At 37.8% G+C, this 24,776-nt stretch overlaps 1 protein-coding gene across 3 annotated transcripts in view; it reads right to left on the bottom strand.

Annotated features, from left to right (window-relative positions):
• The window catches only part of LOC133534936 (WD repeat-containing protein 82-like), a 48,098-nt gene that overhangs the window by 2,282 nt on the left and 21,040 nt on the right, over nucleotides 1-24,776 (bottom strand). Inside the window, exons 1-11 of one of the 3 annotated variants that reach the window (XM_061874257.1) lie at nucleotides 18,517-19,172; nucleotides 16,368-16,451; nucleotides 14,041-14,118; nucleotides 13,796-13,974; nucleotides 11,516-11,611; nucleotides 11,336-11,440; nucleotides 11,245-11,259; nucleotides 11,137-11,172; nucleotides 9,963-10,082; nucleotides 9,736-9,886; nucleotides 2,147-2,268 (exon numbers count right to left, since the gene is read on the bottom strand). In XM_061874257.1, coding sequence (XP_061730241.1) covers nucleotides 2,147-2,268; nucleotides 9,736-9,886; nucleotides 9,963-10,082; nucleotides 11,137-11,172; nucleotides 11,245-11,259; nucleotides 11,336-11,440; nucleotides 11,516-11,611; nucleotides 13,796-13,974; nucleotides 14,041-14,118; nucleotides 16,368-16,413 — 948 coding nt within the window. In that variant the 5' untranslated portion in view covers nucleotides 16,414-16,451; nucleotides 18,517-19,172. Of the gene's footprint in view, nucleotides 1-2,146; nucleotides 2,269-9,735; nucleotides 9,887-9,962; nucleotides 10,083-11,136; nucleotides 11,173-11,244; nucleotides 11,260-11,335; nucleotides 11,441-11,515; nucleotides 11,612-13,795; nucleotides 13,975-14,040; nucleotides 14,119-16,367; nucleotides 16,452-18,516; nucleotides 19,173-23,361; nucleotides 23,660-24,592; nucleotides 24,736-24,776 lie in introns of those variants that run through there. The other 2 variants (XM_061874259.1, XM_061874258.1) reach the window with 2 other exon arrangements.

Here is a 24,776-nt window from a genome sequence, read left to right on the forward strand (position 1 = left end):
ACTGACGCTGAGATCATTATTCATGCATTCATTACGTCTGGTCTCTATTACTGTAACGTATTATTTTCGGGCCTCCCTTTGTCTATGATTAAAAGATTACAGTTGGTACAAAATGCGGCTGATGAACCTTTGACAAGAACAAGAAAGTGTGATCATATTACGCCTATACTGGCTCACCTGCACTGGCTTCCTGTGCACTTACTTAAGATGTGACTTTTAGGTTTTACTACTTACATATAAAATACTACACGGTCTAGCTCCGTCCTATCTTGCTGACCGTATTTGTCATGCTTGCCCCTGACAGTTTGTCTATGTTTTAGTTTTTTCCCTCTGTATTTGTCTTAGTTTCCTCTGTGTGTGTGTGTGTGTGTGTGTGTGTGTGTGTGTAGTATTTCTTGTGAGCGCTCTTATTTTGTCTGTTTCTTGTGTTACTCCCTGGGCGCTGTTTACCCTCAGCTGCGGCTGATTGGCACCTGGCCACACCTGGTGTCAATCAGCCCACTCCTATTTTGTACCTGTTTTGTTCCTCCAGTCGTTGCTGGATTATTGTCACGTATTGCATGTCGCTTCTGTAATGTATTGTCGCGTTGTGTTGTTGCACCGTAGCGGTAAGCTATAATTCGTTAGATGTTTGTAGCTGACTGTTTTTTGGTTCCCTGCTTCCTATTTTGTCTTTTTACAACACGTAACGACTTTTGTTCCCTGTTCTGTTTATGCTAGCCTCCATGCTAAGCCTTTTGTTTTTGCTAGCTTCCATGCTAAGCTCCTTTTGTTTGTTATCCGCCTCGTGCGCGCTTTTTTTTGTACCCCTTTTGTTTGTTCTTGTTTAGTTTTAATCAAATCATGTTTTCTTATTCAATGCCTGCCTCCATCTCTGCATCTTGGGGTTCGTCACCAACTAACTGACAGTATTCTATCATACAGCAGTGGTCCCCAACCTTTTTGTAGCTGCGGACGGGTCAATGCTTGAAAATAGCAGTTTGCACCTGTCATATAGAGGATCTTTGTCAAGCATTTTTGAGGCACATTCCTAAAAACAGCAGAGCATGACTGTTATAGAGCGAATTTTTGACTAGCACTTGTGCCGTACAGTAGTTTTTATGAAAAAAGCAGAGCAAATTTGTTGTATGGAGGATCTTTAATGAGCAATTTTGTGTCAGATTCTTAAAAACTAGTGTTTTTAATAAGAATTAATAACTTTTGCAGCACACTTCTTTGATATAAAGAGCTTTAAAAATGTTTTTGATGTAAATTCCTAAAGACACACAACCTTTTGAAGCATTGAGGACCCAAGTTTGCGTCAGTTCCGTAAAAACAGCCGAAGCCTCCTGTTATATAGGGGATCTTTGCGAGCATTTTTGCAGTAGAACTTAAAAAACAACAGAAATCTTTTTTTATATTTTTTTATTTCCATTAGAATACTTTTGATTTCTGTTTTTGCAGAGGATTCCTTAAAACAGTAAATCTCTCCTGTCATATAATGGGTCCTTAGCAAGCAATTTTACAGTAGTTATTTGAAAACAGCAGAGTGCACCACATAAAGGATCTTTGACAAGTATTTTTGAGATAGATTCCTCAAATCAAGAAGCCTCTACTGTTTTTAAGAATCTGCTACAATAATGCAAGTCAAAGATCCTTTATGCAATAATTTCTTAGCTTTCTTAAAGGAACGACTGTACTGCACAAATACCTGTCAAATATCTCTGAATTGCTATGCTCTTTTTAGGAATATACCTCAACAATCATTAATGCAACAAAATGAGTAAATAAAATAATTACAATTTATATTAGATAATATTAAAACGTATGTAACTAAACTGTATACAGTTTTCACCACTTTAGTCATCATTTTTCTCTATGACTTTATTTTCTTCTGTCTATTTGAGATTGTCATTACTGCCACAAGTGGTGGAAAAGTGTCTTACACCCGAGCACCCCTGTAACCTATATGGACCACAGCTGAGAAATAAATATTTTTAACTTAACAGCCACTTCTCCTGTCAAATAGAGGATCTTTGACGTGGTCAGTTCAACATGGCTAAAATTAAATGAAGTCAGCATCACAAGGAATTGTACCGTTGCATGGTGGGATACATTGTGTTGGTCTGTGGCCATACATCTCCACGTGTCAATGTGCGGTCTGTACCTTCTTGGCGACTTCAAGCTGATAATCTCTCTCCACCTCCTCCAGGAGTCTGTTCTTACAGCTGGAGTACAGCATGCGCTCCTTTATGCTGCACGTGTAGCCAGGCATGGAATAGATGAACACTGCAAGAGAGGATCTTTGTTGGCAGGAACACTCAACTGTTGGGGATGGTTTCATTCAATACTCGGATCTGTCCGACTTACTCGATCCGATGTCGGAAAAATATAAAACCCAAGAGTGTCGCAATACAACCTTTTCACTTCCAGTACGATACAGATATCGGAGCCTTAAGTATCGGCCAGGGAACATATTCCTCTGATACGATATCACAAATTAAAGATACTTTTATTATTTTGCCGTGTGGAATGTTAGAAAAGATGAAGTGAAAAACAATAGTAGAGATGAAAAACACTAATCTATTTCTTAATAACCAACTGGAATGGATGTATGATGTATTTAAGTTGAAGTGGGTTGGTAATTATCAAATAAGTTGAAGTGGGTTGGTAATTATTAAATAAATAAATAAAAACAACACCTAGTGGCCACAATAATTCATTAACCTCTTAAGGTCCAAGCTGTTTGTTTACATGCTTGTTTTATTTCTCTTTGCTATTTGGACTTATTGGACCCTAATTAGAAAAAAAAACTAAGAATCATCTTTTTATGTGATGTACTTAGTCCATAAGTAACAAATGTGAACTTCATGTTTAGTGACACGCTAATTCTTTTTTTTACACTTTTTCCCCCCAAATTCCATTGTATGTTATAGTCTTCTGACACCACCAGGTTGATCTAAGCTTATGATTTCCCCTCAGTGGCCTAGTGGTTAGAGTGTCCACCCTGAGATCAGAAGGTTGTGAGTTCAAACCCTAGCCTAATCATACCAAATACTGTGAAAATTGGACCCATTACCTCCCTGCTTGGCACTCAGCATCAAGGGTTGGAAATGGGGGTCACCGCTGCTGCTCTCTGCTAGTGTGTGTGTGAGACAATCATTGGTACATTAACTTTAACTTAATTTTCCCACAGGCAATATTGAAGTATTTCTGATTTTGATGTAGTAAGCTGAATGATGCTGACACATTTGTTACTGGATATTTTTCAAAGCGCTTCTATCTTGAAGACTTTATAATCCCAAGTGATATGCAACTATAATGATATCATACTTGTTTATATTGATGTGCTGTTTTAGACTGCAATATCGTCCACATAAGGACACTTACTAAAGTACAGTATGTCCACAGTAACCTGTGTAGCTGCTAGCGCCTAGTAGTCTATAGCTTACCATGTTTACCTTTTGTAAACGACTGCCCTACAGTACACGAAAAGACCAACCTGTGTGCTTATTGGAGGACATTCTTTGCACTAGTAAATACGCACTTGTCACATAGAGGATCTTTGAAAAGCCTTTCTGAGGTAGATTCTTAAAAACAGCAGATAATTGTTGTTATAAAGCAAAATCTTTGACAAGCATTTGTGCAGTACAGTACTTCCTATAAAAAAAAGCATTTTTGTCATATAAAGGATCTATGACGAGCAATTTTGCATCAGTTTCTTAAAAACAGCAAAGGCCTCCTTTCGTATAGAGGATTTTTGGCGAGAATTTTTGCATCAGATTCTCGAAAAACAGGAGCGTACTCTTGTCGCATACAATAGATCAGGGGTGCCCATTACGTCGATCGCAAGCTACCAGTCGACTGCGGGGGGTGTGTCAGTCGATCTCCAGCAAGGCTTTTTTAAAAAATAGACCTAAAAATTAGTGATCATCAATCTTCACCAAGACGTCACTTAAATGACATTCACGGTACCGGAGGGTCTTGTGAGATGACGCTGGCTGCTGCAAGATCATTATTATGAAAATATGACCGAGAGGAAGGCGAGAAACACTTTTTATTTCAACAGACTCTCGCGCCGTACCTTCCGTCAAAACTCTAAAGACCGACTGCACATTTCCTATCTTCACAATAAAAGCCCTGCTTCATGCTGCCTGCGCTAACTAAATACAGAGTCTCGGAAAATTGGCGTGCACAAGCGATCCCTCAGAAAGCTGGCGTGCACATCACTTGTGCACGCCAGCTTTCCGAGACTCTTATTTTGTTAGCGCAGGCAGCATGAAGCAGGGCTTTTATTGTGAAGATAGTAAATGTGCAGTCGGCCTTTAGAGTTTTGACGGAAGGGACGGCGCGAAAGTCTGTTGAAATAAAAAGTGTTTCTCCCCTTCCTCTCTGTCATTTTTTTCATAATAATGAACTGGCAGCAGCCAGCGTCATCTCACAAGACCCTCGGGTGCCGTGAATGTCAATCAAGCAAGCTACGGAATTTGCCGCCAATGTTTTTCTTGTAAAGTGTATGGAAGCTGGATGAATTAGATGCCAAAAACAACCACTTTCATGTGGTACTGTACAGAAAGGACAACGTTTTTTCTCCTCCATTTGAAAATGTGGGCGTTATCATCATTACTGTCTGATTCCAATCAATGCAAGTCATCAGAATCAGGTAATACACCAACTTATATTCTTGTCTTTGTGAAATAAAGACATCTATATGTGTTACACATGCTTGTATTATCATTAAACACATTTAACTTGTTTAAAAAAATGTCTCTTCCATAAATAAATAAATATAAATGATATATATAAATGAGGTAGATCCCCTTGAGTTGGTCAATTGAAAAGTAGCTCGCCTGGAGAAAAAGTGTGGGCACCCCTGCAATAGATGCTCTTTGACTTGCGTTTTTTGTAAAGATTCCTACAAACAGCAAAGCCCTACTATCACAGAGGGTCTTTGGCGAGAACAATGAATCCAATTCTCAAAAACAGGTGTGCACTCCTGTCATATGCAGCATATCAGTGGTTCTCTAACTTTTTTCACCAAGCACCACCTCAGAAAACACTTAGCTCTCCAAATACCACCATAAGGACTGACATTAAAAGAGAGTAGTGTACTAGGCCTAAGTATTCATTAAAAAGAAGGCAGAGGTTTTATTTAAAGCAGCCATATGTAATAATTTCATGTCAAATCATCAATAAATGGCCCTGATGCATCAAAAGGCATAAATAAATCATGTTCTTTTCAAGTACCTTTATAACTGATAACCGTAGTTCAGCCAGGATAAGCTTGTTTCAAAATTCGATTTACAACCCCGATGTCACGTCTGTAAATCTGGTTTTATGTTTGATCATGTTTTGTTTTGTTTTCTGGACTCTTGTTCCGTTTTTTCTTTTCCTGGTTTGTTTTGTTACCATGACAACTCATTGCTTTTCACCTTGCCCTTCTAGTCACGCCCATGCCCTCAGTCCCGCACCTGTTCCTAATTATTCACAGCCACTATTTAAGTCAATTTCTTTCTGTCCATCAGTCTGGGAACATCAACTTTCATTTCCCATGCCGTTCTAACTTTCATCGTAATCTACAACCTTGCTGCTCATTCTCCATGCCCACGATCACCTGCCACGCACCTTGCTATTTTTGCCTCCTGTTTTTGTTGTCACAATAAGTGTTTTGTTTTAGTTGTTTATAGTCATGCCATCGTGCTGTTTCTGTTCTTAGTTCATTCATGCCAATCGAGCAAGTGTTTTTTTTTCCTGTTTATATTTTGTAGCCAAGTTTTATACCTCCTTGTGAGCGCCCTTAGTTTGTTTATTTTTGTATTTAGAATTCCAAATAAAACATCATGTACCTTAATTCACTCCTGGCTCGTCCTGTAATCCCTCTGCGTCGAAGGAGCACACACAATCCATTTCCAAGCTTGACACCCGAAATCTTGTTATTGTTTTCATGTCCTGCCCTTCACTGTTTGACCAATTAAAAAGTCTGTGAGTGTGTCACATCCAGGTTGTCAGTTATGCACCGCCATCTTCGTCGAGCTACTGCCACTGGTAAAGTTACTAAACATGTCGGACCTTTGTAAATCTAAAAGGCGTCATTACGATTCTCAACTTATTCATGACAAAGCCAGGAACAAAAAGAGGATTTGTATTGGGGAGGCCTTTGAATGATGGAGACGATTGAAGGCGGAAAATTGTTTTTCGTCTGACGTCAAACTTGCTAATTTTCTCCTTGATAAGTAGGTCAGGCATTTACATTTTCTTATTCCATGTAATAAATGGAAATGGACATTTAGTATGTAAAATATATTGTCCAATACAGTCTATGATCTTGTCTAACAAAGCTAGTATGTTCATGCAACGAATGATTAGCATGCTAGCCCGACCAATGACACATCGACATAACGGCTAAAGGGGGACATACGTATATACCCGTTAGCCTGTATGTCCATGTGCATTCGAACTGACAGGGCAAAATATATTTTCAACAAAAAAACCCTACGAGGATATGAGTAGTGTCAGTGCCTATGTCGTTCTCAATATGCTGATATGCTGAGGAAATGGGTTCCAACATTAGCATGGCTGTCATCTTGGCAATTTGAAACGTACGGAGACAGCCAAATCACATGATAAAATAATTCCCCATTCGTGTTGGTATATTGTGGACTGCATGTACCAAGTTATATGGCAATCGGAAACGTTGGAAACAGTTGCCTATAGGCATACTTTGGTAAAATGTCTTCTCTTTAGTTTTGGACATACATTAGGCTGCTAAGCATGCTCTACTTATTTTCACCAGTATAACACATACTTGCCAACCCTCCCGGATTTTCCGGGAGACTCCCGAAATTCAGCACCTCTCCTGAAAATCTCCCGGGACAAATTTTCTCCCGAAAATCTCCCGAAATTCAGGCGGAGCTGGAGGCCACGCCCCCCTAGCTCCATGAGGACCTGAGTGACGTGTCTGAGAGCCTGTCTGCCCAATGACGTTATAACTGTAGAATGATCAAGGGCGAGTTCTTGGTTTCTTATGTGGGTTTATTGTTAGGCGGTTTCATTAACGTACTTCCAGCGCAGTAACAACACACAACAACAACAGTCATAATTACGTCCAACACTTTACCGTAAGGCAGTTCGTCTGCCGTAAACAGCATCTGACACTCTTAAACAGGACAATGCTGCCATCTACTGTACATGATGCACCACAACACCTCCAGGCAACTTCAACCCTTTAATCCTCCTCCATTCACATCCCATCTCCCCGGATTGTAAATAACCTAATGTAAATAATCAAATGTATTTCTAATGTATTTACTTGTTCTTATGCTATGTGAACTCACTATGTTCTCTGCTGGCTTTACATAGCCTACTAAGTCAGACCTACACTGTTTCAATGTCCATTTCTCTGTTGATACAATTGTTGATGACTGAAGTACTGATATCAACCAAAGCTCCTCATCCCACCATCCGGATTGTAAATAATTCAATGTATTTACTATGATGATTAACTCGTGTGATGACTGTATTATGCTGATAGTATATATTTGTACCATGAATTGATTAATGTGGACCCCGACTTAAACAAGTTGAAAAACCTTTTGCGGTGTTATCCTTTAGTGGTCAATTGTACGGAATATGTACTGTACTGTGCAATCTACTAATAAAAGTTTCAATCAATCAATCATGCATTTGGGACAATAACATCTACTTTAGAAAGTGCAGTGTAAAACTGCACACACAACAGCTGTAAATATACTACTTCCCTCTTAACCATGCCCCAGCCCCCAACCACACCCCCCACCTCCCGAAAAGGAAGTCTCAAGGTTGGCAAGTATGGTATAACCATTGCTAGCGTTGGTTGTAGATTGCTTTAGTCTTTGTTTTTCTAATATAACTGACAATAACCATATGATTGTCATTTGTTTTGATATTGTACACAGGCATGACACACTTCTTTCTAAAAATAGTGCAGTACTATTTCTGGCCAGATTCTTACATATGGCTCCTTTAACTATTCTATCTAATATTTTTGGCCACTGTAACATGGTTATTGGGACAACGTGGCGAAGTTGGGAGAGTGGCCGTGCCAGCAATCTGAGGGTTACTGGTTCAATCCCCACCTTCTACCATCCTAGTCACATCTGTTGTGTCCTTGAGCAAGACACTAATGACTCCTAGTTAGCGCCTTGCATGGCAGCTCCCGCCATCAGTGTGTGAATGTGTGTGTGAATGGGTGAATGTGGAAATAGTGTCAAAGCACTTTGAGTTCCTTAAAAAGGTAGAAAAGCACTATACAAGTACAACTCATTTACCATTAGAGTGTCCGTGATCAAGGGTGATGGGTCAAATGCAGAACATAGTTTTGCCACATCTAGTGTGTGTGTGTGACAATCATGGGTACTTTAACTTTAACTTAAATATACACACAGTTTGAACAGTAACACTGTTTTGAATATAGATAAAATAAAAAACTGTACTTTAATCAAGTGATTCTTTGGCGTACAACTTGATGGAGCCCGCGTACCACAGTTAGAAAATCACTGCAGTGGACGCTCTTTGACTTGTGTTTTTGAGTCCTAAAAACAGCAGAGCCATCCTGTCATTTGGAGGATTGTTAGCAATGGTTACTTTAAAACAGCAGTATGCATCTGTCACATAGGGAATCTTTGTGGTAGATTCTTTAAAACAGCAGGGTCCTTTCTTCATATAGAGGATCTTTGACTCGCGTTTTTGCAGTGGTACATTAATAAAAAAAACCCAGCACATTTCTTTGATGTACAGATCTTTGGATTTTTTTTAAGGGAGATTCCAAAAAACAGCACAGCCTTTTTGTAGTTTAGAGCGGTGGTTCTCAACCTTTTTTCAGTGAAGTACCCCCTGTGAACATTTTTTTAATTCAAGTACCCCTTAATCAGAGCAAAGCATTTTTGGTTGAAAAAAAGAGATAAATAAGTCAAATGCAGCACTATGTCATCAGTTTCTGATTTATTAAATTGTATAACAGTGCAAAATATTGCTCATTTGTAGTGGTCTTTCTTGAACTATGTGGAAAAAAATACATAAAAATAACTAAAAACTTGTTGAAAAATAAACAAGTGATTCAATTATGAATAAAGATTTCTACACATAGAAGTAATCATCAACTTAAAGTGCCCTCTTGGGGATTGTAATAGAGATCCATCTGGATTCATGAACTTCATTCTAAACATTTCTTTACAAGAAATGAAATCTTTAACATCAATATTTATGGAACATGTCCACAAAAAATCTAGCTGTCAACACTGAATATTGCATTGTTGCATTTCTTTTCACAGTTTATGAACTTACATTCATATTTTGTTGAAGTATTATTCAATAAATATATTCATAAAGGATTTTTGAATTGTTGCTATTTTTAGAATATTTTTTAAAAATCTCACGTACCCCTTGGCATACCTTCAAGTACCCCCAGGGTTATGCGTACCCCCATTTGAGAACCACTGGTTTAGAGCATCTCTGATAATCACGTTTGCGTCGGATCGTTAAAACAGCAGAGGCCTCCTGTCATGTAGAAGATCTTAGTCGATATTTTTTTCTTTTTTTGCACCAGTTACTGTGCTGCAAGGCTGCTTAATGTATATCCAATATGTCACATGCAAGCCAATGTAGTAATCCGATACTTGTTTTTTTGCTGATATTAGACCGATATCAATGTGGGATCAGGACCCCTCCCATAGAAGTACGTGAAAAGCATCACATTGTTTACTGAGGATGCGTACTGACCGAGTGCCTCCTGAGTGCGGCCCTGGTGAGAATGCTTGAAGATGAAAAAGTGATATCTGGGTGAGTCCGTGGGGATCCTGTAGGGGAGCTCACGTGTCTCCGTGGGTTTCGTGTGAACCAGCTCGATGGTTTCTTTCTCCACATCCAACCTCTGCAACGTGGCAAATACAAAGATTGTCATGCCGAGCACACCTTCGTGCAGACTTTGTTGTGTTCTGAGAGCAGACCAGTTGGATGTAGTTGATCCGCTTGTGCTTGAGCTGCTGCAGAGCACGTTTGGCCTCTTCTTGTAGAGGGAAGGCCAGACCCTGAGAGACCCTTTTGTCGATGCCAAACTCCATTGGAACCTGACATAGTACATATATACATTTCTTAATTTTTTTATTTTATTGCATACAGTACAATGGCTAACATAGCATTTCATTTGTTATTGTGATCTTATTTTTTTCAACTGTTATATTATACATTAATTGCACCGAATCTGGTGAGTTAATTTCTTTAATCAAAAAAATATTAAATATTTACACATACAGAAGACAAATGCATAAAACGCTGCGAAATGTAGTATATGAATACAAATAACAGTGTGCACAGAGACTAAACAATAAAAGACTGCCTGTGTATTTTTACATTTTTAATTTAAAAAAATTTCATATTGATACTAATCGATATGTGCTAACTCTGTGCTTCACAATTGTTTTCTGTCATGTTATTTATATATATATACATATATATATTTTTTTTTTACTGTATTGTATTATTTATCAAGTGCACTGAATCTGGTAGCATTTATAAAACATGATCTAAACAAATATTATATGTAGCAATATTTTTTTTATTTCCCATATTTGAACTTTCATTATTTCATTAAAAAAATGCTTATTCAACATTATATAAAAAATTCCATCATTGTATTTTTTTACACCATTATATTCTATAATAAATGTATTACTGTTTTTTCATTTTTGTTATATTTGCATGCAAAAACAAGGCATTTTTTTTAACATCTATATTTAACATTTTTAACTTTATTATATAATTTAATGTATTATTGCTTTGTGTTATTAATTGTATCATTGTATACAACGATAAATGTATTACTTATCTGTGAGACTTTTTCCTATTCTTACATACAAACATTAACACGACATCTTACATTTTTTTTAATATAATTTTACTTATATTATTATCATGATTTACTGCTTGAAGTTATTTATTTCTAAAGATATTTTTTAACCCCCAAAAATATATATTTGCATACAAACACTAACACAAACTTTAAATATATCGTATAATATTTTATTCATATAGATATCTATTTTTTTCACTTAATCATATTGTAATACAATGACTTATTTTTTAAATTTTTTATTAAATAATGAGTTTTAATGTGTTACTTACTCTTGCACGAGAAGTCCCAATTCGTCTACGTTCATCCTGTGGACAAGCAAACATCATTTGTTTTAAATCAACACATTTGAATAAAATGGGGCAATAAAAGCAACTCACCCAAACTACATTATCCTGCCAAGTAAACACAAAAACATTCGGTTAATTTCCTATTTCCGCTTCATGTTGAAAAAAACAAAACAGACTTTACTTCTGTGACTCGAATTCGTTGGAGTTCCTGTTCCGCTTCTGTGAGAGGCGGCGGACAGCAACAGGAGGTCATGTGACGCAAGTAGCCCTGGAAGCACACGTCGTCCTGCCGGGAGATACCGACAACAAAAGGTGAATTTTAAGTTTAGGGTCAAAAGACGATTCGGACTTTGATACCGACCTCAACTGTGGCAAACACCTCGTCTTTGATGTAACCGCCTCCAAATTCTTTCTTCAAGGTTGCACGAGTGGCCGCATACACCATCTTCTGCCTCACCTGCATCACATCACAGTTGAGCGGATTCGAGCAAAACTGCTGTTTTTGCTTTATAAGAAGGAAAAATCTACTGTATTTGTATTTGGAACAGCTTCTATTAGATCAGGCCTGGGCAATTATTTTGAATCGGGAGGCCAAATTTAAAGAAAAAAAATGTGTCTGGGGCGGCCGGTATATCTAATTTTAGGAACACTAATACAAAACCACAATAATGTCTGATTGAATGCTAAAAACATTATGACAAACCGCCTTCAAAAAACGGAATGGTATTAATTTTTTTTTTTTTACTGAATGAGACATATGTACAGAATACAATGTACATGAAAATAAAGAATGTGGGATTTACAATATTAACTATGAACGATAAAACACTGAATATTGACAACATATGAATGTCACACGTCCTCTCCATCCACATATTTTACAATCAATCGAAACTCAACAAAAATGGCAAAATAAAAATGCAAAGGGAAAAAAATAAACCCAATTACAATCTGATGATATATCACTAAGCTTTAAAACTTTGTCATCCTCATGTTGTGTATAGGTGACAACGCAAATTAGTGTAATAAATTATATATTAAAATATCTAATGGCAATTACATGAAATATTTGCCAGAGGCCAATATATTCGAGCTGCGGTTCAAAAATGGCCCTCAGGCCGCGTGCTCGACACCATTGTGACATGCAGGACAAAAGAACATGTAGGTAATATCTAACAACGACTAACTGATCTCATTAATAATGAAGTATTTGTAATTATTCAATACACTAAGAGCCAATAAAAAGAAGCAGTGGGTCAAAAATGGCCCCCAGGCCACACTATAGACCAGAGGTCCCCAAACATTTTGACCCGGGGGCCGCACTGGTTAAAATTTTTTGGGCTGGGGGCCAGACTATATATATATATTTATAGCTATATAAATAAACATTGATTGATATATATATATATAATATATATATACATACAGTATATATATATATACACCTATATATATATACTGTTTATATATATATACACCTATATATATATATATATACTGTACTGTATATATATATATATATATATATATGTATATATATATATATATATATATATTTCCCAGCCCGCGGGAAGTCCCAAGTTAAAGTTAAGTTTTGAACGGTGGCAAACTGAATCCGGCCGGCTGGCCGTAGTTTGGGGTCTCCTGCTCCAGACATATAGACAGTAGGGAAGGGATTCATCTGGCCCCCTTCCTGGGACCTGAATGGATCTCGCACGAGGACGGTGGGGGTGTTAATCATTTTACAATGCAGTCTGCAGAAAATGATGGAAAACGCCACTCTACATAGCAACTGACAATGGTCAAAGTCGGAAATGCCACAAAACGCATATAATATAGTGGCTAGTGCACCCCCCAATTTGTCACGTTTCTTGTGTCAGGTAAACCATATGCTGAGCTACATGAACAAAGTTTTGCAATCTAGGTTTTGTGTTATGCAAGACAAAGCAAATTAGTATAATAGCTATCAATTTATTTAATTAAGAATGTCTGTCTATCTGTGTTGGCCCTGCGATGAGGTGGCGACTTGTCCAGGGTGTACGCCGCCTTCCGCCCGATTGTAGCTGAGATAGGCGCCAGCACCCCCCGCGACCCCGAAAGGGATTAAGCGGTAGAAAATGGATGGATGGATGGATGACTTAAATGTAATTTTACAATATGCCAAGGGCCAATAAATATAAACTGTGGGTCAAAAATGGCCCCCAGATTTCAACACTAATGTGCTAAGCTATGGGAATAAAACATTGGCGTCACAGCTTTTTGTTATACATAACAAAGCACATTAGTGTATTATGTATTATTATAATTTATTCATTTATATAATTGTTATATATAATTTAATTGTCAGGGGCCAATAAGAACAAGCTGTGGGTCAAAAATGGCCTCAGACCACACTTTACAAGCAAACGTGCTAAACTCTCTGAACAAACCATTGCCATCTTAGTTTTGTGTTGTGTGTGACAATACACATTAGTGTAATTTATGATAATAGATCCTATTAATTGTATAAATAATTAATTCATTTGTTTTTTGTTGTTTTGCACTCCAGTGGGACAAGTGGTAGACAATAGACGGATGTTGTCGCAACATGTGTTAGTCCGTCTACTTCTAATCTTTGTGTCTCTGCGTCCTGGGGACATACCGGCGATTGGTCAGGTGACCACGCAATGAAGATCCACTCGTAGCCCAGTGCATTATGGGAGTCCAGGCGGTAGAGGAAGTAGCAGGGCTCCTGCGGCGTCAGCAGAGGTAACAGGAAGTGGTCGTAGTCCTTGTCCCAGCTCTGTGCCGGCGGTCTGCACGACTCCAGCACCAACTCCTCTGATCACAAACATTCCATGTGAGCCGAGTCCAAATCTTCCAAGTCCTCTTTGGAAACATTATTACCGTTTTTGATGACAATCTTCATGATCCTGATGGCCCCTGCCCTTGCCTGCGCCAGGAAGTCTTTGAGGTCAGATGTTGCTATTGTCAATAAGAAAAAAAAAATCAAACAAATCCAACAGATTGTGGCTTTACATGTAATACAGAGCAGTGGGAAAAAAATTGTTTAGTTTAGAACACAATAGGTCAGTTTGTCATTGATCAATGGGGCAGTTATGATTGAGCCCATTGAAGTCTGCCTAGCAATAAGTGGCCTGACTGACATGATAATTCTATTGATATAATGCAGGGGTCTGCAACGCGCGGCTCTTCAGCACCGCCCTAGTGGCTGCCTGTAGCTTCTTCTTTTTTGAATATATGAACATGGAAAAAGATGAGGAAAAACATATATTTTGTTTGAATTTGGTTTCTGTATGAGAAAAAACATGACACAACCATTCCTAATTGTTAGAAATCCCACTGTTTACATGAAACATGCATCACTGATGAGAGTATTTGGCCCGCGCCATCTTGTCCTACTAATTTCGGAGGTCCTTGAATGCAACGTAGTTTGTTTACATGTACAACTGTCCTTGATGCTGCCACAGAAAGAAGTGTATTATGCCACTCTTTCTTAGACTTAATTTTGTTCTCATTGTCAGAGAAAAACAAAATTTTGTTGCATTAGCTCATGGTAGTGCAGGATAAAAGAGCAATGTCTGTATTTGTCCACCAAACATTTTATGCTGTGCGTGAATGCACAAAGGTGAGCTTTGTTGATATTATTGACTTGTGTGGAGCGCGAATCAGACATATTTGGTCCCTAATATCATGTGTTGTGTTCATTATAAGACTTATAAAATACTTTTGAAGTCATTTTGATAGTAGGCTAATGTAGCGAATATAGACAATTACATCATATATTGCCTTCATTATAAGACTTGTATAAGACTTTTAAAGTAATTTTGATAGTAGGCTAATATAGTGAATATAACCACATGTGTTGTCTTAATTATAAGACTTATGTAAGACATTTAAAGTAATTTTGATAGTAGGCTAATATCGCGAATATACAAACCCCGTTTCCATATGAGTTGGGAAATTGTGTTAGATGTGGATCTAAACAGAATACAATGATTTACAAATCCTTTTCAACCCATATTCAATTAAATGCTCTACAAAGACAAGATATTTGACGTTCAAAATCATAAACTTTATTTTTTTTTGCAAATAATAATTAACTTTGAATTTCATGGCTGCAACACATGCCAAAGTAGTTGGGAAAGGGCATGTTCACCACTGTGTTACATCACCTTTTCTTTTAACAACACTCAATAAACGTTTGGGAACTGAAGAAACTAATTGTTGAAGCTTAGAAAGTGAAATCCCTTCCCATTCTCGTTTTATGTAGAGCTTCAGTCGTTCAACAGTCTGGGGTCTCTGCTGTCGTATTTTATGCTTCATAATGTGTCATACATTTTCGATGGGAGACAAGTCTGGACTGCAGGCGAGCCAGGAAAGTACACACACTTTTTTTTTTAACGAAGCCACGCTGTTGTAACACATGTTACAACAGCGTAGTTGCCGGAATGCTTGTAACTCAAATACTTGCTATGTTATTTAAAACATAACAATAAGCCAAAATGCTGCTATTAAGTTAAGGTATTGCTGTACTTCAACATTTCAGCCCCAAAGTATTCCATCCGCATTCATAAAATGAGATGAGATAAAAGTTATTTTATGAATAATGTTCCAAAATGGTCATCCTCCTGGTATGCAGCGTATTGGCCAAGGGATATATTTTTAATGAAAAACCCTCTCAGGTTGACCTGAAGCTAAACAAGAACCTGAGACGCTGCAGAGAGAACAAATACGACCCAGGCCGAAGTCACGTGGCTTACATAAGCTAAAAAAACATGAATAATGTCGGAAAAACAAGCAAATACCTAAAAAAAAAATTACAAGTTTGAGGCTAAAACTACATTTGTGTCAAGCCTCATCCTCCTTTTCTTCCCATATTGCCATGGTTACCAAAGGCAGCGCTCTGGTAAATGATACATGATCACGTGAGAAAGGTGAAAGAGGCGAGCTTCAGGCCAATTGTACACCTGTGCTCTTGTTACCAAATGCTTTAACACTCTAATATTCCGGTAAAAACAGCAATTTGGTGAGTATAAATTACTAAAAAGAGGCATTTAGGTTTATCTACCAACTTAGTGTGTGATGATAATACCGCAAAATTGTGTTAGATTTGAAAGAATAACAAGTGGTGAGTTGTTAAAAAAAAGTAGCGAACTGGAAAGAGACAACAAAAATGAGTTAAGAATAAAAAAGAAGAAGTGCAAACGTACCATTAATCCCAGTTTGGTGTGACATCTTTTGGCAGGCTGCTTTCATGGACCAAGCAGGTTCTCGACAGGAAGTCTACCTGTCCACTGATGGACGACAAGACACACACACACACGCATACACACACACGCACACAAAAGTGACACTACCTCTTCTGGAGATTCCTCACACTTGAAACGCAATCTGCGGAACTTTGCGGGGCGATGAGTAGTATCTCTGCTGTCAGAGGATATGGCAACCTGACCACACAGCTAAAAGCGCCTGCACTTTTAAAAAGACTACTTCTACCCCCCCCCCCCCCCCCCACCCCCACACACACACACACACACGTGTGGAGCATGTTGAGTTTCTAACCGTCATATAACTTATAACTGCGTCATCTCAAATTGCGCTCGGAAAGGTGACACCACCGCCGGGAGAATCTGACCATTTCAACACTGCTCCCTGGAGCGAGGATGCAGGGTGGGGGGTCAACGCCTGTGTGTACAGTACATCTCAATGACCCTTTTAATTACATCTTCTCAAGGGACAATACTTTACACAGGATCTACAGTACTTTAGAGTAGCCCGTGTACGGCTTGTATATGACGGCAGTAATATAATGCAACCCCAGACCATGATGCTTGACTGTATGTGTAGGAGCCAAATAGAGGGCCATACATGAATCTATGTTTATTTTATTATTTTTGAGTGATTGATGCGTGTATGTCAGTGTGCACCCTTTGCAGGTGGTGAAAAGTTCCCATGCAGGCCTGTAAGGGGCAGGAGCGCATTGGGCGCGTGATTGGCAGTCGGGCACCAGCATATCGTCTTTGACCTCACCTGTCTGTAGACCTCGGCTTTATATAAGCTACTATTTATTTTGTTTCCAGAGTATTCTGTTCCTTGATTTTTGTAAATAAAACAAACATCAATTGCGCTGCTGGATCAGTTTGAATCAGTGGATGGATAGCGAGAAAAGGAAGAATACGTGACAAGGAAGGATGTGTATATGGTGTGAGTCACACAAGATGCCCGCGCCCCAAGTGGAACAAACATTTGAAACAAAGGCGTTATAGGAACAATCGCTTTCAGTGTTTTATGCCACTTCAGTAGGCAAGACACAATTATCTTGCTACTCGCTTGTTTGCCAGATGTTTGAACACTGGTGAGCCGTCAGGGCCAGAGCAAGGCCTTCTCTGCTGGCTTAACATAACCAGAAGTCATGATCATAATTAAAGATAAAATTATTTTTTAATTTACTTTCCCAAAATATCTAAAAGTATTCATATCCTCTTCATGTCACATTATGCTCCTTCCAGCGCTGAGAGTTTTTATCCAATCAGAATTCAGCTAACGTATGTTGCCATGCTGTACAAAATCTGCCCTGGGCCTTCAGAATCAACAACGTGGGCGTCCATACACTGTAAGTGAATGGACACATACAGTTGATAGACAGTTGCAATAGCCAATCAGCACACGAGTTGTTGTCATTAAGGCCTTCTAGCTGGCTTGACATTTACGCCTCTTGTGATTGGATGCACACTGGGACCGTTGGCGGATTAATTTGAGAATGCGCAGAATTGATAGACAGTTGCGATAGCCAATCAGATCACAAGTTGTTGACAATAGCCCATCTATGTATCCTGATGTTAACGAGACTGTGATTGGATACTCACTTGACATTCCAAAGTGAGTATCCAATCACAAGTTGCATCTTAGCGGTAAGTGTTGACCCACAAAATGTTGATTAGGCGGCAGATATATATTGTGACGTTATGAGCTTGGTAACTACATTACCCAGCATGCCACTGTAGTAAAGAGCATGTTTTAGGTTGTTGAATATAGCCATGCCAGCAGCTGGAGTCAATATTAAAAAGTCAGCCAACACACCTTGTCTGCATCTTTGATGATTAGACAAGACAGCACATATATTTGCAAGGCAATTTTCAAGAAGGATATTTAAAAAGAAACTACATATTGTGAGATGAGGTCGGCGATGAAATGGGGAAATGCCGGCCATTTCCACTCAAATTAGCTGACTACAAGGGGCATCACTGGCTTATACGGCGTCCAGTGGGTGCTACAAATTATGAGTTAATATATTTTATTTCGTTATTTTTTCACATTTAATATCAGAGTCTGCGAGAGCGGGGGCGGAAGATGACTCACCGGTAGACCACACGGTAACAGACCCCGGAACGGAAACGACGAGTCAAATGAGCAGCACAATAGTTGATGGAGTAACACCACTGGCAGGACACAAGCTACAAAGCTGCATCTGTGGATGGAAAAAGCTTACATCAGAGAAGGGTCTTAAGATCCACCAGGCAGGGCAGGAAAACGTGTCTGAGAGAGCTTAGCGAGGGGCCTCGCATTGACCACTACTTCCTCAGAGGTAGGGCAAATCAGTCGAGTGAAGCCCAGCGGCAGGATAGTCACCACAGTCCACAGGGTATCACAACCCCAGACGTAGCTCAATCAGGCACAGATCCACCAACGGACGTGAGTCCAGAGCCCACTCAACCACAGACAGCAGTAGAGAGGAAGATGAATGGATGGAAGCCTCAAATCTTGTGGCCTAAATCCTGCCAGAAAAAGGAGTGGGAAACCACCGACACAGACCTTGTCCATCTTTTAGAAGGTCTGAAAGGGTGTGTGGAAAAAAAGCTGGACAAGATTGGAGAGATTATTTACAGCTATGGAGCATAGAGATTTGGGGTGAAAAGTAAGAACCTTACGACACAGACGGAACCGTCAGCCCCTCCCAAGTCCAGGAGACAACAAGAGATTGAAAGACTTGTGAAAGAAAGAAGGGGCCTGCGAAAGCAGTGGAAAAAGGCCACAGAAGTGGAAAGGAAAGGACTTGAAGCACTACAGGGCGACATCAAGCAGTGACTTGCAACACTGCCAAGAGCAGAATGCCTGAGAAAGAAACATAGAAAGAAAGAGCGAACAAGGACTGCCTTGTACAGAGATCCTTACAAGTTTGTCAAAAACCTCTTTGTCAAGGAGAAAACTGGAATCCTCAATGTACCCATAAGGGAACTAGAGGAGCGCCTGAGGAAGACCTACTCCGACAGCCAGAGGCATGTGCCAGTCAGCATTCCAGATGACATGCCACCAATCGATCCACCCGAGCACCAGTTTGAAACGAGGCCCAGCACATGGAGAGAAGTTGAGAGCACTGTGAAGCGGGCAAGAACAGCCTCAGCCCCTGGACCCAATGGCATTCCATATAGACTCTATAAGAACTCTTCGGGCATCTTGAAGTACCTCTGGAAGCTAATGAAAGTGGCGTGGGAAAAAAGAATTATTGATGCAGGTTTATTGATTTTTAAATGCGGCCGAAAATAACCCATTTACACTGTTGAGGGGTTTCAATACACAGTAAATGTGTTTCTGTATAGAATTTCTCCAGCAATGGTCATGTGGTGACATCAATGATGGTAATTTTGAGAGGTAATCATTGAAGTCGGACATCACTGAGGGTCTAGGTGGGAAACGCACGGCCCGCCACTGCTTTTACACATGTTTGTGTTTACTCCTTTTTAGTGGATAGTACATTTATACTTGCCACACAAGCTGTACATTGACTACTCTAAGGTACGTATGGTTCCTTGAAAGAGCGAGAAAGTGGTGGGCTTTTTTAAAGGTAAATGTTGTCTTCAACAGGTAAATCATAAATTGACTGAATGTGTTGTCACACAGACGCTGGTGAGAAGTCTAAAGTGTGTCTAGTAGCAGTGAGGTTAGCTGTGACAGCATGTTGCATTATTCATTTAGTGGCGAGTACATAACCCAAGCATTCGTACATTATTTATTTGACTCCCAGCCTCTGCCTCGCACACACAAAAAATTGTTAAATACAAGAAATCAATTTCCGGGGAATAAGCGGTAGAAAATGGATGGATGGATGGAAGAAATCAATTTAATTACTCATTAGCCAAAATATTTTATTTTCTATTTTACAGCAATGTATTCATATACTAGAGGTCAGTTGGATTCAGCATAATTAAATAATGAAATATATTTTGTTAATAATAATCAATAGTCAAGCTAACAATCATCCAGTAGTTTAGTCCTAAAATTATAAGTGTATTAAAAATATCATCAGTAACTTTTATAAACATGTTTCTGTTTTTTTTTAATATATGTTTGTTGTTTTATAGTATTTGTTTTGTATAGTTTCGGTAAAAATATATCTTTAAAAACTATTATTCAATTTGATAAGGGTTGTGTTGTCTGAATAATAAAATGATAGTGAATATAATTATATTACAGGACATTGAAATAACACAAAACATTGTTTGACCCCTTAAGCAGCTATTTTGCGATAATTGTTAATACAATTTATACAGTATATATGAAACAGTTTTAAGAAGACATTTTCCATTGTTCAATATTTTTATAGTTTTGGTGATCAAATAGAATATATTATACATACACAAATACATAAAGGTATATACAAGACTATTAAAAAAAAATACATACATATATATTTCACATATATTCTACTGAGGTGGCAAATTAGGAAGCGTTAAATCTATCACAGCACCAAGCAAATAATGTAAAAATCCTCACCATATCAATTTCCTAAATGTGATTGAAATTATTGGAGACGAACCATGCGAAATAGATGTAATGTTATTAATATTGGTGCTATGGATAGCATTAACAAAAATGCCTAAAAACAGCCCACTATAATATGGGCTTTTTAAACATTGGATCATTGTCTCCCAAAGCATTGTTGGTTAATGAGGTAATTCGAGGCAACAATCCTAAAGTCATTGGTCTTGGTGAGACTTGGCTAAAAGCATGTGAATTTCTTACGCTTAACGAAGCATCTCCTCCTAACTATACAAGTGCACATATTGCTCGTCCCCTTAAAAGGGGTCGAGGGGTCGCACTAATCTCCGATTAAAACTCTAACCTTAGCCGTAACCTAAGTAATGAATATAAATCATTTGAGGTGCTTACTATGAGGTCTGTTATGCCGCTACCTCTCCATCTGGCTGTTATCTATCACCCTCCTGGGCCGTGTTCGGACTTTATCAGCAAATTATCAGTTTGTTGGTGATCTAGTGACACACGCAGATAACATAATTATAAGGAGGGATTTCGATATCCATATGAATACCCTGTCAGACACTCCGCAATTGGCACTCCAGTCTATAATTGATACCTGTGGTCTTACACAAATAATACACAAACCGACACATTGCAAAGGTAAGACGATAGATCTAGTTCTTGTCCGGGGTGTCACCACCTCAAATGTTGTTGTACTCCCGTACACTAAAGTAATGTCTGATCACTATCCTAAAAAATGTGAAGTTCAGACGCATTGTCAATAAGCTGCTAATAGCCAATGCTTTAGCAGCCTTAACAATAATGCTGCCAGGCGTATCCCCTGGTTCATGGAAGAAACCAGAGCTCTTAAAATATAATGTAGAAAGCTGGAACACAAATGGCGAGCGACTAAACTTTAGGTTTTCTATCAAGCCTTGAATTGATAGTTTAATGACTTATAAACACACTGTTACCTTAGCTAAAACTAATTATTACTTCAATCTCATCCACATCAGTTAAAATAATCCAAAATATTTGTTAACACACTAGCTTTTCTAATCCAACAAAGAACTTCTCCCAGTAGTTCCACCACACTGCGTATTAGAAAGGAAATTTAAGATAACACGTCTCAGCTGGTACTGGGCTCTATTAACGCAGATACAAATGTATGTACGACGAAAAATGCTATTCAAAATAATAAAATAAAAAAATTTAATAAATGAAAAAACATTTTTGCAAGAAAATACCAAAATATTTGGATACAAATGCAATTTTGTCGTCAGAATGTCATACTGGAACATCTTTTAAATCCATCCATCCATTTACTACCGCTTATTCCCTTTCGGGGTCGCGGGGGGCGCTGGCGCCTATCTCAGCTACAATCGGGCGGAAGGCAGGGTACACCCTGGACAAGTCGCCACCTCATCGCAGGGCCAACACAGATAGACAGACAACATTCACACTCACATTCACACACTAGGGCCAATTTAGTGTTGCCAATCAACATATCCCCAGGTGCATGTCTTACTGAATTAACTGCTAGTCATTGATTTGCCAAAAACTTGGTGACAGTAAGTATAGCAAGAATTAGGAGTACATTTTTGCAATAGTATAGCAAACAAGAGACATCCTGTATGAAAACCAACGCTTCCCATTAAATCTTATAGAGCTTGAGTGGTGCCGCAAAGAGGAATGGGCAAAACTGCCCTACAATAGGTGTGCCACGCTTGTGACATTGTATTTGAAAAGACTGGAGGCTGTAATTGCTGCAAAAAGGTGCATCAACAAAGTATTGACCAATGGGTCTGATTGCCTTTGTACATGTTATTATTTTTTTTAAATTTGTAACACATTTGAAAACATTTCTCCATTTCTGTTTTTTTCTCTCAAGACGGCGTGCTAAGTGTATATTAATGAGAAATAAAATAACCTTTTATGACTTTACCAAATAGCAGCAATGAAACAAATAGTGAAAAATTTTAAAGTGTCTGAATAATTTCCGTACACACTGTACATATATACAGTATATAGACACACATATATATATATATATACACACACACACACACACACACATATATACATACACACATATATATATATATATATATATATATATATATATATATATATATATATATATACACACACACATATATATATATATATACATACACACACATGTATATGGATATAGATACATATATGTAGATATACATACATGTGGGTATATATACATATACATATTGATATATATCTATATAGATAGATATATCTATATCAATATATATATAATATACATGTATGTTCCAGTATTCTCTACGACCCCGAAAGGGACAAGCAGTACAAAATGGATGGATGGATATATTTACATTTACTGTATGTATATGTATACATACACACACAGTTCTCTTCTATGTGGCCCAGAAAGAGTGAGGAGTTATCACAAAATTTAAAAAACGTTTATTCGTCATCAATAGGAACTGAACAATATAAAAACAGTAATATCGATGTAATAAACAATCATAACGATATGATAAAACTGAAAAAAATACAATAAAACAGTAATAACAATATAAAAAAAGACTGTGGTTAAAAACTTGTGTAAAAGTAGAAAATGCAAATAAACATGGAGATAAAAACAAGACTTACATCATAGTGAGGTTAAAACACTTCAAACAAATGTCCAACACATACACATTTTGCTGCGTCTTTACGTGTCCTCAATCACCGGTAGCCAAAATCTCTGTAAAGAATCCAACAAGAAAGTATTAGAAACTATTTAATAATATATGTTTAAAAAGTACACAACTTCCACATTGTTTTTATAAACTTCAGAAGATATCAGTAGGTTCATATGAAGTATGACAAGCGGTCAGGATCCGGCAGCTTCATTTAGCTCTGCATGCGCTATAAAAATGTCACTTGTTCTACTCAGTAATTAAGAGTAGTGCGCTAATTAACGCTAACTGAGCAATTTATTCCTTACCGCTTTTACAACATTGGTTCTGTTGTCGCTGTGTTGCGTGGCATACTGAAAGCTAGCTTTATTTTCTGCTTTCTCATGCACTCCAAAATCATTATTTAAGTTTAAAAAGTGAACTTGTCATATACAGGGTGCCAATAAATTCAGGACAAATAATACTGCACATACATTATGCAAAAAAGATGCTTAAATAATTTTAATAAATAAAAAAAATTAAAATGTATATATTTTCTACAAATATTAATGAACAATTTCATGAATGTAAAAATATATCTAAATAAATTATATACAATATAGTTGAAATATTAAAATCAGTTAATTAAAAATAAATGTTATTCACATCATATTGTACATAACATTTATTTTAATATAAGTATATACAAAATATATAGAAATTATATTTTTTAAAGAATATACATGTACATTATAAACATACATATATATATATATATATATATATACATACACACACGTATATATATATATATATAAAAATATGTGAATATATATACATATATATATATATGCATATATATAAACATATGTAAATATATATATATATATGTATACATCATTAAAAAAATACACTTGCACGCGCACAGAATATTGAGAAATAACTCACTCTCCAATTAAAATCCCTGCTGTAATGAGAGCATTTACAGTATTTGTCCTAATTGTTTGCTTGCACCTCACCATGGTCGAGCAGGCCGTGGCAAAAGTCATGTATCTGGGGTTAAACTGCATTGCGCCAATGGGCTGTTGATGTTGGCCGTCCAGCACAGCCACCTTCATCCCGTTCTCAGTGTTCCAAACATGTACTCTCCCATCCTCTGAGCCTAAACGCACGAGTAGAAAGGTGGTCGCCAGGCACACGTCT

The sequence above is a fragment of the Nerophis ophidion genome, linkage group LG16 (genome assembly GCF_033978795.1).
Source record: "Nerophis ophidion isolate RoL-2023_Sa linkage group LG16, RoL_Noph_v1.0, whole genome shotgun sequence".
NCBI lineage: Eukaryota > Metazoa > Chordata > Actinopteri > Syngnathiformes > Syngnathidae > Nerophis > Nerophis ophidion.